The sequence below is a fragment of the Buceros rhinoceros genome, unplaced genomic scaffold, assembly GCF_000710305.1.
Source record: "Buceros rhinoceros silvestris isolate BGI_N320 unplaced genomic scaffold, ASM71030v1 scaffold28673, whole genome shotgun sequence".
Lineage (NCBI taxonomy): Eukaryota > Metazoa > Chordata > Aves > Bucerotiformes > Bucerotidae > Buceros > Buceros rhinoceros.
The window spans coordinates 8,351-27,066 of record NW_010405856.1 but is presented as its reverse complement, the minus strand read 5'-3'; the positions used below and the strand labels follow the sequence as shown (position 1 = coordinate 27,066).

The 18,716-nt window shown below is 50.1% G+C and overlaps 1 protein-coding gene across 1 annotated transcript; it reads right to left on the bottom strand.

Moving 5' to 3' along the window:
- Nucleotides 1-3,391: 3,391 nt before the first annotated feature.
- On the bottom strand, nt 3,392-17,286 carry ARHGAP19 (Rho GTPase activating protein 19). The gene is made up of 12 exons (XM_010133891.1): nt 17,258-17,286; nt 14,239-14,504; nt 10,020-10,100; nt 9,468-9,677; nt 8,629-8,855; nt 8,003-8,089; nt 6,986-7,051; nt 6,072-6,260; nt 5,248-5,346; nt 4,532-4,624; nt 4,031-4,099; nt 3,392-3,557 (listed from the first exon to the last, which is right to left on the bottom strand). The coding sequence occupies exons 1-12, from the start codon at nt 17,284-17,286 to the stop codon at nt 3,501-3,503; spliced, it is 1,473 nt and encodes a 490-aa protein (XP_010132193.1). The 3' UTR covers nt 3,392-3,500.
- Between the last annotated feature and the right edge of the window lie 1,430 nt (nt 17,287-18,716).

Below are 18,716 nucleotides of genomic sequence, written 5' to 3'. Positions count from 1 at the left end.
CAGGGAGGCGGTATTTGGGTTGGCGGTATTCAAAATAGCTGTTGTGAGTTTTTGCACTCCTTTGTTCAACACCTTCAAGAGGAGCGATGTCTCTCTGGACTCCTATGCCCGCTTTCAAGTGCGCAGAGACCTGTCTCCTCCCGCTCCCCAAGCGCTGGAGAGGTGGGACACACCAGTCCTGTGGCACCCAACTGCAGCCCCGGAGGAGAACGGGGGCTGCTTGAAGTTTGCCCTGCAGGAGGGCAGCACTAGTTTCTAACGTACAGCATCGCTTGCTTCTCCGGCTTGTTTTTCAATTGCATGGCGAGGATGTTAATGAGCGTCTGAGCCACGGCAGGCAAGCCCAGGGCATTTCAAACGTGGAAGAACTTCACAGAGGAATAATCTGCATAAAATCTGAAACGCCATTATTAAGAGGGAGGAAAAGAAAATGCAAGCAGAAGCCATCCTCCCTCGGCAGCCAAGAGTGGCAAGAGAAGAATGGTTCTACAGAGAAAAATGTATTCATTTGATCCATTATTTATATAAAGTGTTCTTTGTAAACCTGATTTCCCATCACCCTGGATGACAGCAGGGGGAAGACAGGAAAAGAAGAGGTCCAACTTCATACCTTCGGGGGAAAGACAGCCTGTCTGGGCACCCTGCATCACACTAGGATCCCAGAGAGGGAACAAACCCTAGCGCCAGGGGAGGCCAGTGCCGTCCTTGCAAAGCGGGTGGTGCCTCACCAGGAACCCCCAACGCTTCAGGGTAGGAGCTCTGGGGTTCTGAGCAGACCCTTCAATCCTTATGAAGGTGTATGTACCACCAAGTTCTCACCGCCCCAATGAAACTGCTTAAGCCACTGAGCAAACCCACTAAAAATAAAAGCATTTAATACGGGGTTTTCACATGAAGACACAGAAAGGCAGCAGCCTGGAACAGTACATACATAGCATATATAAATAAGGACAAAGATTAACAATACTTTGGAAGCTCTGGGGACAGTTAGTGGCTGCTCTGGGAGGAAGCATCCTTGCAAATCATTGCACAGGGCCAACAAACGAGACACATCCAAGCAAGACTAAAACTCCCTGGTGCCTGAGACCGTGTGAAGACATTGAGACTGCAACAGCCAAGGGTCCTAGAGGCCGAATCTGTTAGCCACCACCATCCTCAGCAGAGGGAGGACAGCACCAGGGGCTAAAGCCCAGAGCACTGAACCCCTCCTGGGACTGCTCTGTCTGGAGATTGCACCCACTCCTTTGGCAGGGAAGATACGGGAGGCATGCAGAATAATTTTTCTTAGGTCTAAGCAAACCTCAGCAGTGCCAGAAGCCAGGCAGAGCCCCTGAGCTAGAGCCATCAGTAAGGAGGAGACAGTAGAGAGAAGCACGTTCCTCATCTGTGCAGGAGCAGCGTGTTTAGTCTTAGGAACAAGATTCCCTTGCCAAGCAGACACCCATACAGAGATATACAACGAAGTAAGCGAGGGGCCATGGGGAGAGGAGGGATGGGATAAACAAATGCTTCACCCAGCAACTGCCCTCAATGTAAGAGCAGAGGTAGCAGGACCAGAGCCAGCTCTCCCTGCTCTTCTGCTCAGCCTTTGGCTCTGCCTCATCTCTGTTCAGAGGCAAAGCTGAGATCCCCAGGTCTCCCCGAACAGCAGGCTACAGGGGCAGGGTAGAAGTGCAGCCAGCAAAACAGACGGGGCCTTTCACAGAAGAGCACATAGACAGCTTCAGCCTCTGGAGGGAACAATTACAGGCACATCCAAAAAGCACGTACTAGTACCACGGCAAACAGCCTCTGCCCTTCCTCACAGCACTCTTGGTCCCTAAAGAGCCAGAGCTCACTCTTAGCTGTGACAGAGGCTCCTAACACCCAACTCACACATCTACAGTCCCACCACCTTCCACATATTCAAGGCAGCTCCTCCAATTCAGGGTCACACTGAAGACAGGCAGCCCAATAAAAGTACAAGGAACATCCCTTTGGACAAAGCAGCACAAGGCACATAGCTTTGTATCTCAAAAAAGAAAAATCACAGTAAAATAAAGTGAGAAATTCCAGCTAAGCTGCAGAGGGCTCTGATGCCCTGTTTTGACAGGTCAAGCCAGTTGTGGCTGCCCACATCCCGATATTCACACCTCCTGCCACCAGTTGTCTCAGAAAGCTGTCAAGACAGAACTCGAACTCCTGCTGGCTGCTGGTTCTTAAAGATTAGAAGACAGTTATAATTGGATTCCAGAGATTATTTGCTTCACTAGGAAGGGCTCAGAAGTGTTTAGATGGTTCTCTAGCTGATTAAATCTTTATTTCACAGTAGTGACCCTGTGTGTTTCCTACCTCAGAGTGCTTGCAGACAGGTACTTGGCAAAATTGGCTTATTGGAGCACTTTAGCTTAACAAGACAGCTGACACCAGCCAGCTGTGGTGGGGGTTTATCCCATATCTAGATGGTTTCATCTCGTCTCCACAGCTCAGGCCGAAGTGTTTAACCCAGCTCCAGCCCTTTTTGGCAGTTTAATGACTAACCAGCCTGTTGCCTGACCAGCCATCCTTTAGCTTGACCCAAAGCCTTTGGCACCATTTGCAGCAGAACACTAATGGCCAGAGCCCTCTCACCTCTCAGGCTGCTCCTGTGCTGCACAAAGGACCACAAGACTGTGCCTATTCCAAACACTCCAGCTTCCAAAGGCTGAGCTGTCCTGCCCCAGAAAGCCCTTGCCAGCCTCCTGCCCTGCTCAGCTTAGCCTCCCTGGGCAAACACAAAACAGATGCTCCTTGCATGACAGGCAGAACCCAGCAGCAACACTGTGCCACAGAAACACAAAGGCAGTGAGCAAGGGCTGCTTCCAGCTCAAGCTGAAAGAGAGGGATGCGTTTACTGGGGAAGCTGCTTTCCCTTGGCCCCTCTTGCAATGATGGTACCCAGAGCCTCTCCTCCCAGGCCCATCCTGTGCTCTGCACCATTTGTGCACTCCAGCCCTTTGGGGACAGCAGGGCAAAATGGAGCCCAGAGGAAGCAGAGGAAGGCATGGCGCTGGAGGAGGTAAGGTTAGCTGTCAGGATGCAGGTAAAGGTTGGAGTCCATTGTTCTCACTGCTAAGGGAGGGGACAGGGTAAAAACAAGCCAATGCATTAAAATCCCAGAACAGAAGAGCAGAAAAATACCACCTAGCAACACCACAGAGAAAGCTGGGAGTGCACACAGGGCTCCGTAACGCACAGAGCATCCTGTGTAAGCAAGCACTCCAGCTCTTCCCAGAGCCAGCAGGTCAGACATGCTGCACAGGTTTTGGTTAGATAGTGGTTTGCCCCGTAGTAGAATGAAATATAATTTATGTACAGAAAGAAACAAGTCCCTGCATCTCTGCAAAGGTCCGGTTTCAGGAGTGCTGCTGTGTTGGTGAGGGTTGCCGTGAGCCTGCAGCACCCCCCACTCAGCACAGTACGTTATTCACAGCTTGCAAGGCCAGGCATTCCCCACCCATGCGTTGGTGCCTTGAGGAGGCTCAGAGGGATGACGAATCCTTGGAAAGCAGGCGGGCTCGCATACGTCTACAGGATTCCTGGAGCAGAGAATCAGAGCAATTGAATGCTTGAGACGCAGAATACCATGCAAGAAAAGGCTGACGTGCTGTCCTCCCCTTGTCAGGAGTTCCCCCTGGAGTCTGCCTCCCACAACTTTTACTAAAGCAAGAGGCAATGAGCAGACAGGGACAAAACGCAGCAGTCAATCTTGGGCTGCCCCAATCTCTTGTCCCGCTGTCAACCTGACTGGCTGTTAGCACTACCCTGTGCTGCCAGCTTCCCGCTGCTTCCTGTGACAGCCAGCCTGCCAGCTCACAGGTACAAGGGCTGTTCACACCTGCTTGGGTGAAGCCCTTCGAGGCCCAGCTTCCAGCATGCCAGCTGTCCGCAGCTCAGCATAGAGCAGGCTGCTACAGGCCAGGGGACAGCAGCTGTCACAGAGCCTTGCGTGCATGCCATTACCTTGGCAGATGTCAGAGCCCAGGAAGGAGAACAGTGGGGTGTGTCTCACCTCCTTCCGACCCTCCAAAGACTTCATCTTCATTTGGGACGTGTGAGCTGGAGATCCACATTTCTGTAACTAGATAAGAGAGGGGAATAGAAGTACAGAGCTGGGGAATAAAGTGGCATCCACAGACTTCCCTGGGAGCAGCCTGTATCACCAGAATGCAGCTATCACCCAAATCCACTCCTGGTTTGGGCCATGGGACAGCTCTACTACCCACAGGCAGCAGGATCTGTACAATTTGTGGAAGATGATGGGAGAGAGCCAACGCTCCAGGGCAGGAACACAGCCAGAGGGACAAGCCCAGTGCTGCCACCCCTATCCCAATGCTGCCCTTGCCATCTGCTCTGTTCTCCTCACAGCAGCCCCCTTTGATCACACAGAAGAAACTTGGAAGCCTTCTCTTGGGCAGAGAACAGCAAGCAGCCCCGCAAGGCTCACTGAAATGAAACCTCGCTCACCCACTCCCCCATCAGCAGTTTCAGCGGTGCTGGGAACAGCTCTTACCAGGTGGACATTCTCTTTGCTGACTCGCTCAGGCTCTGGTGTGACATCCCTGCTCTTCCTCTCCAGGATAACTGGGGTTCCCAAAACTTTGCGCTGCCGTAAGAAGAGAGGCCTGTTGGCTAGTGCTTAGAGTGCAAAGTGAAAAAGAAAGGGAAGGAGCAGGACGCATTGCTGGTAAGCAGTTGGATGCTAGGAAAGAAAAAAGGAAGCCAAGCTGGGACAAAGATTGCAAAGTAGAACTGCCTGAAATCCCATGCCACTAGGCCGAGCCTGCCTGATTGTGAAGAGTTTGGGAGCTAACCTGAGGCTTGGCCAGGAGTCCAGCCTGTCAGAAGCAGGAACATACTGCCATGGGGCAGCCTGCAGTATGCTAACATGGAAGAAAAGGATGATGTGCTGTCCTCCCCCTGTCAGGAGTTCCCCCTGGAGTGAACAGCTACCTGTCAGTCCTCATCTTATCTCAGGAAGCAACCAGTCCTTCAGAAAGATGCATAAATCCTACAGCCATGTGTTGCATAGATAATTACACTCAACACTAACAAGGCTTATTGTCACTGCGCTTCCTTTTCGGTCCCCAGTGGATCTGTGCTCTTTGGCAGCCAATACTTTGAACAGTCCCTACCCTTTGAGGGCTTCATTCAAGCCAGGGCAAGGCAGAAGCAGAGAGCAACACCAGAAAGTCACAGCAGAGAGCATGGGGCAGAGGCTGACTTTACCTTAATGAGACCGCTGAAGGAGCGTGAGCGGGTGCGTCGTGGTGCTGGGGATGTGGGTACCTCAGAGCCAGGAGTGAGAGCCGCAGGATGCTTATTAAACTAGGAGGAAATGTGAGGGCAGTATGTCAGCACAGTTACTGTTCCACGCACATCAGTCCCTTGTTGCTGTGTGCTGCTCTACCTGCTGTCCTCTGCCTCGAACTCAGTTTGTCTGTTCCGCACCCTAAAAGGGAGGGAGGAGCCACTCAGAGCTGCAGGGAGGAGAAAGCAGAGGCCACATCTCTCACCCAAGATTACAGGGAGCTTGGGTGTGAGGCTGCTTTGTGCTGACTACCAGACTAGCCAAAAGCAGCAGGTGCTGGAGCGGAGAGGGGGTTGGGCAGCAGCTGGAGGCTGGCAGCCAGGACTGGTGCTGACCATATTGACCAGTCTCTTTCGAGCAGCAGGTTGGCTGGGAATGCTCACCAGACTGAGAGGAGACCAGTTTGTCCACTCCCCACAGGCAAGAGGAGACAAGATTTTTCCCTTTCTGAGGGAGGAAGCTCAACAAGGCCGTGATCAGGACGACAGAACTGCTGGCTGGCAAGTCCCTGGCTCAGAAAACAGAGAGCTCAAAGCACAGCTTGGTGCAGCAAGCTTCATGGTCAGTCACATTTGGGATAGGTGGCCTGCTCCTATGCCTTCTTACATACACAACCCAAAAGCCCACTCTCCCCAGACTGCCCAGGATTAGGAGCAGCTCTCAAGAAGGCCTTGCCTTTAGCCCTGTGCCCAGGATTGTGCTGACAAGCACACCCCAAAGGTATCTTTCCGCCCCACACTACCTGCCGGATAAGCCTCTTCTTCTTTGCAGAGTCAGGCATGTTGTGGACATGGCGGAAGAGCTCTCTCAGTGCCTCCTCTGTGCACTGCTGGGTCTCCTCCTGATGGCAAGTGTCCAGCCGGCTTCGCTTCTGAGACTTGAGGGGCTGCAGCTCCTTGGAGCCAGGAGACGTCAGCAAATCCAGGTCGTCCTGGGAAGGTGGAGACAGCAGTCGCTTGCCATGCTTTAATCCAAATGAGCCACCCATCTGAGCCAGGCTGGAAAGTCTCGTGAGCTGCCTCAGCCCCAGTGAACACACAGGGCTGTGTTTTCCCTACCCCTCTGCAGCAGCACTGCGCTAGCAGGCCCTGTGCCAGGAAGAGGTGACAGCAATACAAAGGTGACCCCATTGCTTCTTCCCTCCCTTCCTGGATGCCAGCTGCAGAAGCCCTTCCAGGCTTCACAAGGGTCAGTGCAGCTCCTTGCGATGCCTCTTCCCTCTCCTGCAGCCGTGTGAGGCAGGGAAGCATTTGCTGGCAAGACAAGGGCAAATCTTGTCCCAGTGGCAGCAAGTAGCCTTTATCCTGGTCCCTCTTCCAAGCAGCCTGGCCATGGCAGCAGGCACGTGCATCTGTTTGGAAGGCAGAACTCTATGAAAGAGCAGGTGCTGCATGTACTGGGCACAGGGAACAGGTTTGCTGCTACACAGCGGCTGGTGGCTTTCCCTGCGCTTTTGATTAACAGATGCTTCAACTCTGCCCGATTTCCCTAATGCAGCTGCCTGCACTACCACACCATATGGTCCCCTCACTGCTGCTCTCAAACAGATCCTCTTTCACGACTTGGTTTGGTTTTGGCTTCTTTTGCTCACAGGGATCCCTTCACAGTATCACAGCCTCTGCCCTTTCAGAGGGCAGGCACATTTGCTGGCCTTACCTTTGATGTGTGGGCTCTGGATCCCAGATAGTGCAGCCTGGCGCACTCCCGGATGTATGCTGGAGCCTGTGAGGATGAGCAGAGAAAAGACCACATGCACATTTTGTATGTTTGGCCCCGGCACGCGAGTGGCCCAGCAAGAGCTGCTCTTCAACCAAACCACACAAGCCACTTCCACGCAGACTCAGCCATTTACAGCAGACAAAGCACTGGGATTTCATGTCCTCAGTGCAGTCCCTGCTCACAGTTTCCTTTTGATGCAGGCAGCCAGCACAAGCGTACACAAAGTAAGGCAGGAACTTCCTCCAAGCAATTCCCCCAGCTCTTAGCTGGCCTAACAGGGGCCTGGCAAAGAGGGCAGAAAGGGAACTTCCCAAAGGACAACTCTTTGCACGCCAACAGTGACCAGGAAGGTGCTGAAAAGACAAGAGACTGCCTGTTGAAGAAACACTTCCTTGGAGGAACCTGCAGAAAACCTCCCAATCCTGACTGTCCTACCACAGCACCCCGCTCTGAGCTAGACGGAGGCCCCAGACTGTAGGCTGTGTCTGTAACAGCGGTGGGCTGACCACCACTTGCGGAAGTTCACAAGACAACGAGTCACCATATTAGGGATTCAGCTCTTGGCAGCACTCGTGCAGGACAAGCCCATTCAGTTTCCACGCCCTGCCAGAGCCCGAGGTGAGCCCAGTTGCTACCTGCCCCAGGAACCAGGTTTCCCCACTGGGCAGCGGGTGCTGGTGTCCAGCAGAGGGTGGTGTTACACTGCACCGCGCTTCTGACCTGTCCAGGCACCAAGTCACCTCTCCAGGACCTTCCTCCTCCTCCTGGGCTGCCTGCCCAGCAAAGGCCTTCTCCCTAGCCACTAAAGGAACGGTTTCTTGTGGAAATCCTCCTTCTCCTACTGCAGAAGAAAGCACCCAGAATACACACTTGACTCCTGGGATCTGTCTGGACCAGGGGCATTCGGTCTCTTGCTGAAGGGCCAAGGAGAACAAGACCCCAAAGTGCACTTACCTTGAAGAGTTTCTGAGAGTGTTTGATCATGAAGGTCACTCCATTGTTCAGCTTTGTGATATTCTCCTGAAGGTCATTTGCTGTTACCTGGCAATGGGACACAGCCAAAGGCACAGCAGTTAGAAGGGGAGGAGGAAGGGTCTCTGCTGCCCTTGCTGTCTCTGGGACATAAGCTCACACAGTGCCTCAGCAGGAGAGCTGCTCCGAGAAGACTGGCAGACAGGGCTCATGGCACATCAACAAGCAGAGCTCGTGGAGCCAAAGCTGCTCTGAGAGGAGAACTAGACAATTCTGAGGCCAAAAAATTCAACAGCAGTACCGGAAAACTCGCAGAGAGATCTGCGAGGTTTGTCTGGAGTTGTCATTCTTAAAAGAAGCAGGACTGTGCTGTGCTTTCGATTTTACTGGCAAAGATGAAGCATCAGTTGCAAATGAGACCTATGGCAGGTCTGGACTGAACACTAGGACGGAGCCCTGTCATGAAGCTCTCATTATCCCAGCCTCCAACCCCCAAATCACTGTAACAATACTTAATCTTCCCATCTTGATTCTTCCCCCGTAGGCCTGCCAAACCTCTGCTTTCTACCTTGCCATATCGCACCCGCAGATACTGAGGCATTGCTCACATTTCTGGGCCATAGGATGTGGGGTGCAAACATGAGGGCAAGATTGTGGGCAGACATCTTGTTCTTGTCCTGCTTCTTGGCGGTCTGGTAGAGCAAGTCCAGCAGCAGTTTGAGCAGACTGCGGTTGGGAGCAGGAAGGATCAAAAAGAGCAGCTGGAGGGCTTCAATTTGGCGCTCTTTGTCTGGAGTGCTGGTCTTATTCCCCTTCTCATCAAACAGCATCAAGTCTGCCAAATCACAAGGCAGAACATGAAGGACATACATTATCTTCCCTGACAGCAGCCCTATTGCAACTGGTTTCCCTTCCCTTTTCACAGGCAGATCTCCTCTGAACTCCTGCACAGTCCTTGGCCCTCAGTCTCTCTCCCTCCAGGCTCCCAAGCTCCCCACCTGATGTGTTAATCTGTGGTGTTCCTCCCAGAGGACAACACAGCTGCTAAGAGTCATGATGGGTTGAAGACAAGATGGAGGAAGTTCACATTAGGTAGTTCGATGACAGTTACTAAGCACATAGAAACAACAGCGTGATCAGAAGAGCCCCAGACTTAAAACAGACGGAGACCCAGGGAACCAATGAGGGCTCTACTCCTGTAGGTACTTTTACTGCTGGAGAGAGAGAAAACTGGGCTAGACAGACTTGGTCTGATACCTTAGGATTTTCAGCTCCAGTCTTTCCAGCGTTAGGCTGAGATGGCAGGAAGATTCCTCCTTACCCTGCCTTTAAGGATTACACTTCCGCAGTGCGGTGTGCAGCTCTAACATTACCAGCTTTCTAGGAGCATTACCAGGAGGCTAGTTCTATTTCTTCTGCCAATCGCTGCCTCTTGCTGCTCACTCACCTGCGATTTTGAGGTGGGCATGGAAGTGCTTGTGTGTCAGCAGTGGCTCTGGTAATTCACCCAGGAACATCTTAAGCAGGGTGGCCACATCATTGGAATGAAACTCCCCAGAGTCCAGGTCAATATCTGTACCACTGTTCAGAGCATCCTTTAGGATCTGTTGCCTGATGCTGTTGCCTGGCACCCGAAACAAGCCTTCTGCTCTTAGATCTGCTCAGAGGGGAGAAAAAAGGCCACCGATTAACCAGAGGCTGATTCCCATCTTCTTAGTAAAGCATTTCTCTTCCCTTTCCAGAGCCTGACAGCAAACCTCAGTGAAATGCATTCAGAGACATGAATTCAAGCTAGCTCCCATCAGCAGAAAAAGTCCATGCGCAGGGGGAAAGAGATTAACACATCTGCTAGGCAGTTCTGGGAAACAGTCATCTAGCGCAGCCCCAAACTCCTGCTGCTGGAGAGCTCAGAGCTTTTCACTCTCTCTGCACCACAGACCTGAGGCAGGCTAAACAGACACCCCTTGGGAGAGGAAGACAGCAAGACAGCATCACTTACTTTTGTGCAGATACTCGATTAGCTGGGAAACCTGTGCAATGCCTTCTTCTGTCAGCGGTGAGCCAAACACCACTCCCTTCTCTGCAGAACAGAAGATAATGTGTTCAGGCAACTCAGAACCCAATGGTCACAGAGATGAGTGGTCCCTGAAGAGCAGAATCTCAGCTTGCAAAGACCAGTGCCCCAAAATGCTAAGGGTGAAGGTCACAACGACCCCACAGATGTGAGGTATCACAAAGCAGCCCCAAACAAGGGACTGCATCTCACCATGCTATACTCTAGATCTTGAAAAGAAAGCATCACCAGAACCAATGCTTCCAATTTAAAAGGCATATCATCTGCAAAACTTATGGAAACAGCAAAGTGGGAAGGGCAGAGGTGAGAGCCTGGAATGCCTACATGCCTGCCACACTCCACGCCTGGGAAGCAAAGTCCAGGTTAATTCTCACTGTAGCTCGCCATGGAGTGGAGCAGCAAGAGGTGCAGCTATGAGGCTGTGAGAGAGGGGAACAAGCATGACTGGGGAGAGCTGACATGATCTGACCGGCTCCCAGTGGCCTTCTTTCCAGGGATGGGTAATCCCTGGCATTCCCCAATTCCAGTGAATCTTCCATGCCAGCTGCCCTGGCCCGAGTACAGCAAAGTACAAACGCTGAAAGTAGTGAAGCAATGAACTGGGCCTTTTCTTCCCCCTCCTGAAGTTCGCTTTCACCTCATGGGGCTGTTACAGATCAGGCCTGAGCTGTGAACTCCAGAACTGCAGTAAATAACACAGCTACGGCCCCAAAAGAAGATAGAAGAAACTGAGCTGAAAGGAAGGAGACCCTTGCACAGGAGGAAAGAGAAAGTGAGAAGCCCATCTGACTGAAAGACATTTGTCAAACCAAGGCAGAAAACTGTTCTTGTCCAGAGAGGGACTTCCCAGGGACAGCAGTGGTTATCCAGCAGGACGGCGTTTTCTGATAAAGGCAGTCTTGCTGGAGAATAGCTTTTTCCACCAGATACATACAGCCAGCGTGCTCTGTCCCTCAGAAAACTCAGGCAGCTCCCAGGGGCTTTACTGGCAGCAACCAGAGCCCCGAGCACCGTTTCCTCCCTCAGACGCATGTAGTTTTTGATTGCAGCTAGAGACCAGATACTGCAACGTGCTGACTGGGACTGAGAACTGGAACCAGGCACAGAGCTGGTTTGTCCAGCCTGTGCACCTAGGCTTCAAAGGGCTGACAGGTTAAAAAGAAGAATACTCCTTTCGCCATGACTAGACTGCCAGGAGCATGGGCCACTTCTGAGGGCAAGCTGGGCATTTGTACCCCAGCTTTCTGTGGCTGAAGATTTCCCTCCTTATTGTTACAGTTGATAGCCAGCAACCCAAGCAGTGCATTGGCTGGTCTGATAAAAGTTAGCTCCCCCACAAGCTTTTCCCTTGCTTTTTTTATCCCCCCATCATAGCACATTTTGATTTTACTAGCTTTTGGTCTGTGGTACTATAGATCTTACTCTTCTGTGGTGCTGATGCTCACAGCATGTGGGAAAGACCTGGTTAACCCTACGCACTACTCTAGCAACCTTCCTGTGCAACTAAATTTATTCTTCTTGAAGAACATTCCACTTTATTCCAGGACTTCTGAAATACACGGTAAGCCAGGAGGAACTCCAACCTCCTGTTAAATCAAGGACTTTCTGACCTCCCTCTGATAAAGCACATGCTTCAGTCTTGCAGGAGAAAGGAGGGCGATGTGACCTTTTGATCTACACATAAGATGTGAAAGTCTTGAATGCAAAGGGAGAGAATAGTTGGCAAAAGATTCTTGTCCTTGAAGAAAACTAAATTCATTAGACATTCAACAGATAAAATCAATAGTGGCCAGGAAAGAAGAAGAAAATAGGTCTTCTTGAGACATGCAGGGCTTGACAAATTTGATTTACTTGTGAAGTCAGAAGTTGATATCTGAATGACAATTTGATTTTCAGAGAAACTTGAAAGACGTGTCTCGCAGAATGGATGCTGAGTTACGAAGGCTTAGATGTTATTGTACAATTGCTTCTGAAACTAAGCAGCATGAGATTGAGCTTCCTGAAGTATCTGCAGTCTGATCAGCTCTGAGCTCTATAGTCCTTGGCCTCTGGCTTTGAAGAAATAAAACCTGTCTGTTCTAGCTGGTCTGTAACACGAAGAAAAACAAATGATGGCTCCAAGATGAAACACAGTACATGAAACTGATTTTCTCTGTAGGCACAAACTTCTTTTTCTCAGAATTTGGCCAAGGAGTTCACAGACAGTGCCTGTCAATGCAGTGAAACACTGCTATAGCAGCCTGGGAGCGCAGCCAGCAGACTTGGAAACACCTGCTAGCTGTAGCTGCAGTGAGACACACGGCCATGGAGAATCTGAATGGGGGAAGGCAGAGCTCTTGGGGAAGAGAGTAAGCTGGAGATGTCAGATCTGATAAGAGCAGTGCTCCAGCAGAGTACAAATAATTTAAAAAAATTAACTAGAGAAGGCTCACAAGCCCCTGCTAGAAAGTTTTGACAGGAACATGAAAGTTTCCATACATGTTAAGAAAACAGTTTCAACTTGGTTATTCACTCATTTCTATTTCTCAAGTGGTAAGTGTCTAAATTTAAGATGCCCTGCTACTCTCCTGGAACAGAGGTAGGAGCACAGTCTAACTGCAGTTTGGAAGCAGCGTGAAGGCCTGTTCTTATGGAGCAGCAAGGTAAGTCACGGCAATATTGAAGAACTCTCACCAAAGAATGCTAAACAACTTGATTTGCAGCACTCGATTTTCCCCTGCAGCACTGTCCAGCCCAGGGTTCTCACTGGGTGAGCCAGGAGCGGAAGGCTCAAGTCAGCACCAGAAAATCCAGCCTAAGCAGTGGGGCTGCAGAGCTTGATCTTATGAAACACAACGGAGGAATAGATTCAGTAAAACCAGAAACACTTAGAGAAACTATATAAAGGCTGTAGACAGAATAAAAAGCCATACTCAGACGTAGTGATAGCTCCTCCTCAGAGGTATTCACAATAGCAGAATTTCTCAAAAGAAAGGGAAGACTAATTAGAAGTGTTCAACCTCAGGCTGCCAACATCTGAAGGCAGCTACCCACAGCTTCTCTGTCAGCAGACAACAAGCTTAGCTGGGAAACCAGAGGTGATGAGGGATGTGGGAGGTGCCCAGATGGAGGCAGTTTCTGTCTAGATGAGCGAGAAGGTTTAACTGAACTTACCAGGAAAACCAGACTCCCCTTGAGTGTGGGCAGAGGTGGAAGAAGACACACACACAGAGCAAAACAGAGTGGTACATGCCAGCCAGGGAAGAGGAGAGGATCTGAGCATAACCGTGCTCAAAACCAAATCTCATGTTTCTGAGAAAGTGCCTGAAGCTGATGTTTCATAACCAAGACAGCTGAACTTGAAAGAGGAGACAAGAATAGTCAGTTTACCAGAAGAAAATTCCAGCTGAGTGCTTGTCTCAAAGAGAAATACATAACTTTCCAGGGGTGAACCTGGGCTTGAGCAGAGTCAGCCTGCAGAGCTTTGTCACTAACTCACTGAATCGGGATGTGGATGAGAGTGGCACGGGCATTTGGTGAGAGACGCATTCAAATTAATGAGCTGCACAGACCAGACCTTCCAGAGAGCTGGGACAGCAATTGAAGGAGCCCTGAGTGAAGTCAGTAGTCTAGAAAACCTGGGCATTACTGTTCTTCGTGGAACCTGATGCTCCCAGCCTTTACTGATATTCCACCACGTGTGAGGAAAGCTAACGAGCTAAGGAAAACAGAACATGGACTACCACAGACACAAGAGAGACAAGGACACCCTGGTGTGTATTGGGGAACCTGCAGCTTGTTCCAGCACCCCTCCCCAGCTTGGTGCTATTCACAGAGCCAGACCAGAAACACTCAGGGACCAAAGCTGTGTCTCTGTGGTGTGCACTGCACTGAGCACAGCGAGCAGCTGGCCAACTTGACATAAACCACAGCAATAACCCCAGAAAAAGAGTACTCTAGAAGTGGCATTTCTGAGATGAACCTCCTGGCCTCTGTTCTGCTGCCTTCTGGAGGTGGCATCCCCAGAGATTACAAACCCATAGTATTAAGCATTCAACACAAGCTCAAAACAGGCTTGCACTGAAGGTTTTGTAAACTGTGTGTAACAGATGATGACAGTCAGCATCACTCTAAAGGTGGGCACCTGACGTCATGCCATACTCACCCTTGCGCTTCAGAGACATCAGAGAACGAAAAAATCCAGAGGCCGTGCTGTTTGCCCCAGGCAGCTTTGGGTCCTCCTCTCCCATTAGCTGGGCCAGCTCTGTCCCAGGCAAGTCAATGAGCCTGGTAATGTTGCTGACAACGAGCTCAGTGAACACCTCTGGTTTTTCATGGCGCAGCTTTTCCACAAAGAAGTCAGGATTGAAGATGATCGGCTGGCTGCGGAGGGAGGAGTCATTGCAAATGACAAAATTGCAGATGGCATCACTGGTAAAAAGGGAAGGAGAAAAAAATACAGTAACTCCTCATTGCTTTGTTTTTTCACAGCCAGCTGGTCTGCCCTGAAGGAGACATCTGCTGACACGGGAGCTACCAGTCTACACCAACGGCACTGTCTGTCTTCAGTGAGCATTCAGCACAGCACAGTTACATTTCCCTTCGGAGCAAAACCATTTCTGGCCTGTTTGTACAACACAGCCTCAGACTAGCACTGCGTAGTGTGATGGTAGCATATGCAACATGGGACAACACCCAACTAAAACTTTCACTGTACCTACATCCTACTAGCTCAGGCAGATATGACATGCAATATTTTACAGTAAGTTAGCACTCTCAATCATAAATTCTGCCCCAGAATTTCACTCCCAGTGGCCTGAAATGCCAGTTTAAGTCTTCCCATGGCCAGTTTATACCCATCAGTTCCCACTGCCATTCCATCATCCCTGCCTTCCTAGCAACAAATGGATAGCTCCCACGCCCCTGCGCTTTGTTTTAAAGATCATAAACATGCAATTACACTGACCCACAGTTCTGGGTCACAGTAGGGATGTGGTCAAACACTCCCAAGTGACAAGCTGCCAACTCTTTAGTTACTGCTCTTTGCCAGCTAAGGTAACTGCCCAGCTATGCACTCTGAGTCTGGAGCAAGCGTGAACTCATCAGCATTAGCATGAGCCATGAAAGATCAGTCCTTGAGGAAGCCCTAGTAACTCTTCTCCTAGAACATCTCTTTTCAGCTTATCCAGTTCCTGTCTCTCCCTTCTGGCCGTCCTTTACACGACCTCCCTATTCTCTATTGACTCCTACCTTCCCCAATTCATAGTTCTCATGTGATATGGGAAAAGGGATGAACCTACTAAGCGTTATCTATAACGTACTTAGCCCTGCCAGAGGTTAAGTAAGCTATACCTATGTGTCTAAAAGAAAAATAGAGAGATCTCAGGTTAATCAGTGCTCTTAATGTTCACACTTAAAGCTTATCCCAATTTCCACCTACCTTCCATTACCATCTTCCCACCACTGTTTCAAGCACTTACGTGCTTCTGAAGTCAAGGCCGTAGGCTAGAGTTGCCTAGCTTGCTTCTCCTGTCCCTCTTTTACTTAAACATGAGGATTAGGGTCACCATTCTCCAGCCACAAGCTACTGTTCTGATGTCACGCTCAGCCATAAAGCGCCAGCCTGGCCCTGAAGGTTGGTGTGCCAGTTCTTCCAGAGCTCTGGGTGGAGGCTGCCTACCCACCCAGCTTGCCACACTGCCTGCTTTCACTGTGTGACATTCCCCGACCCTTTAGTCATTCTCGGGCTCTCACACAATACTTTCCTTTCCACTATTTCAACATCCCTCCTCAGCTGTGAGCTCTCCCTGAACAGCGCCAGCAGCCGCCGAGTGCGCAGGTAATAGAAGCGCTGTGCTCGTGCACCAGGGATCGCGTCAGTGCCCCGGGTGCAGGGTGGCACCCAGAGGGAAGCACGTCCTCTGCCGATCACACCCAAGGCCACCAAAGGCTTTCTCTCTGAAGCAGGGTCTCCCACAGAAGACCAGAGCACCTTGACCTTCCTCTCCTCTCTGCTGAGGGGTGGAGGCCACGCCACCGTGTTCGGACCACGCTGGCCATCTGTGCTCACTGCTCAGCATACCTGCCACCGAAAACGTCTGCAACACTCTGGACCTTACATCCACTGGTTCAAGCTACTACTCCAGAGATCTCAAACTCATTGTTGTGATGTAAAGAGACAGCAGCTATTGAAAGGCGGGACATCAAAGCACATACCGGCAAGTCACCTGAACTCCAGCCCGCCTCCACGCAGTATCTGTGAACCCAACAGTTATCTGCAAGACTGCTGTACCTCTTTAACTTGAAAGACTGTCTTAGCGTGATTTCCACGATGCGTGATCAGTATAAGAGAATAAAAGCTGGGACTCTGGCTCAACAGGGAGAAGGATACTTGTTGAAATCAGGGGAAAACAGGCACTCAGCAACACCTGCATCGTGAGATTCCGTACAAAACCCTCTCCCCTTGCCATTGCTCTCCATGGATGTCAAAGACTCCTTCAAGAGGATGGAGAAGAGGGAGGTCTGCAAGGCAATCTGCCAGGTCATCTAAAATTTTAGAAGGCTCTTAAAGGCTCCCAGCTGCACGGCTCGGAGTGGCCTAGCAAGCACGCTGCCGGCTCCAAATGGGGCCATATTTTTCCGAGCACCACCCAGCCTGTTTTTCAGCAGTTTGTTATCTGCAATAAATCAAGACCGAAATGCAACAACTTGGTATCAGCTGCCAAAAAGCAATTGCCAATCGATCTGATCATACTCGCGTTTCACTGCGCAGGGCTGCAATGCACAAACAAGTGCCAGCTCTGCCCACAATGTGGAGCAAGCCCTTTGCCTGAAACCCATGACAACTCATTCTGTGGCAGTACGGATCCTGAGAAGGGTTAATAGCAAGTGTATGGGCCCGGTGACCCTGCCTGCAATGATCCGTGCACTGTTATTCATTCACTAGCGGTTTTGTTTCCCCACAGAGAAGATATGCAAATACTTTGCAGCAGTTACATCAAGCATCACAGATTATCTGCTCCCTCTGACAATTAGATATCTAGATTCAGAGAAAGAAAATTAAACAATATTGTCAGCTAGAACTATCAGACTGACATGACTTCTCTGCACAGCCAGTGTTACAAGTCCAACAACGTTTAACAACATTTAATGCAAAAATAAATAGAAAAAAGTAAATTTCTTACATGAGTGCTGAGAGCTTTTGGAGAGGCATTAGGAAGCAGAGACAGGGAAAAGAACTTGCTCCTTGTTTCCAGCAACAAAAGAAACCTGCCTGTCCCAGCACAGCCTATGCAAATTCCATGCATGCTACGAGACACAAGGGCGCATTATTGGGTCTGAAAGGCCCCCTTGGCACACACTGGCCATCAGCCTTCACACAGAGACAAAACAGAAAAGAAAAGCTGGACAAATTGATTCATGTCTCTTGCCAAAGGCTGCGTAGCTGGAGTTTAACGGCAAATAATTCCTACATAGAAACCAGGGTTTTGAATTAGGACCAGCGTGGTATTAAGTGCTTTCCACCTGTACCCAAGAGGAATCCACAAAACAGCCCCAAATCTACCCTGTGTTTGCCATGAGTAAAGCCATGCAAACACATTCCCAACAGCATCCAAGCACAACCGCTGTTACGGCGCTGGCAGGACAATAGCTCAGACCCTCAACTGCACAACCCCGTGCCCAGAAACCCTGCTAGGAACACTCTCTGCCCCTGCCTCTCACACTTCCAGATTCTCGCAAAGACAAAGCACGTGGATCGGCCCCTCCAGAGCTGGAAACAGCACCTGGCCACTGCTCTTTGCTACCATGACGGTGCCACCATGTGCCGTTCATCGACTTCAGGCTTCCCATTCCACACTTCTCTGTATTCCCATCCAGTTTCCCTGCCTGCCGCAGCTGGGACCAGCCTTGTATATGCTTATTGTGGTATGGCACTTCAATGAGCTATTTAATTTTGAAAGGTCACTTTATCAGCAGCTCTTCCTCACACGGAAAATTTGCCTCTGTATCATTATCGCTAATCAAAATGGAAATGTGAAGCAAACCTCCATTTCTGAGCAAAGATAAAGCCCCCACTGGCTTTACACACTATAACCCTGCCAATCCTCACTGCTTCACGCACTAGAACATTCAGAAAAAGGCATGTGCCCCATCTGCTGTTTTCGTGTTAAAAAAGGAAGATGGATGTACTCTACCTATGTCACGGTTTACGTGGCAGCAGCAAAGGGGAGACAAACCTGTATTCAGAGAGTTTATTGTTGATTATTTTTGCTTTGTTTGCAATTACAGTTACATTTTCCATATGCTGCGATCTCAGACCGCTTTACGACACATCAAAAGACAATAAAAAATGAATAAATAGCTACTCTCTGAACCCATGAATAAAATCCCAATGAATAATAAAACCTTGTACTAATAGGGTTCTGATTAAGACAGCAGATTAAAAAAAATGGGTCCTATATTGTGCTGAGATTCTTGCCATTCTAGTATCTTTTAGAAGTGAAGCCTGTGATCCCAGCCAAGTCACAAAGAGAGCTGTCCGTCACACACAGCGTTCTTGCTTCAGGCATGACAGCCCCATCATTTCATGGGGAGTGGATGGTGCAGGAGGTCAAAATCATGATGGATCAATTAATCCCTAAG

Bases quoted from the DNA above. Each gene is read 5' to 3' on its own strand.
- ARHGAP19 (XM_010133891.1), bottom strand. From the start codon at position 17,286: ATGCCTCTCCAAAAGCTCTCAGCACTCAT. The intron at 9,678-10,019 runs GTAAGTGATGCT...CCCTCTGAGCAG, and splicing joins AATCGAGTATCTGCACAAAA to ATCTAAGAGCAGAAGGCTTG. The intron at 4,625-5,247 runs GTAAAGTCAGCC...TTCTTACGGCAG, and splicing joins CCTTCAGCGGTCTCATTAAG to CGCAAAGTTTTGGGAACCCC.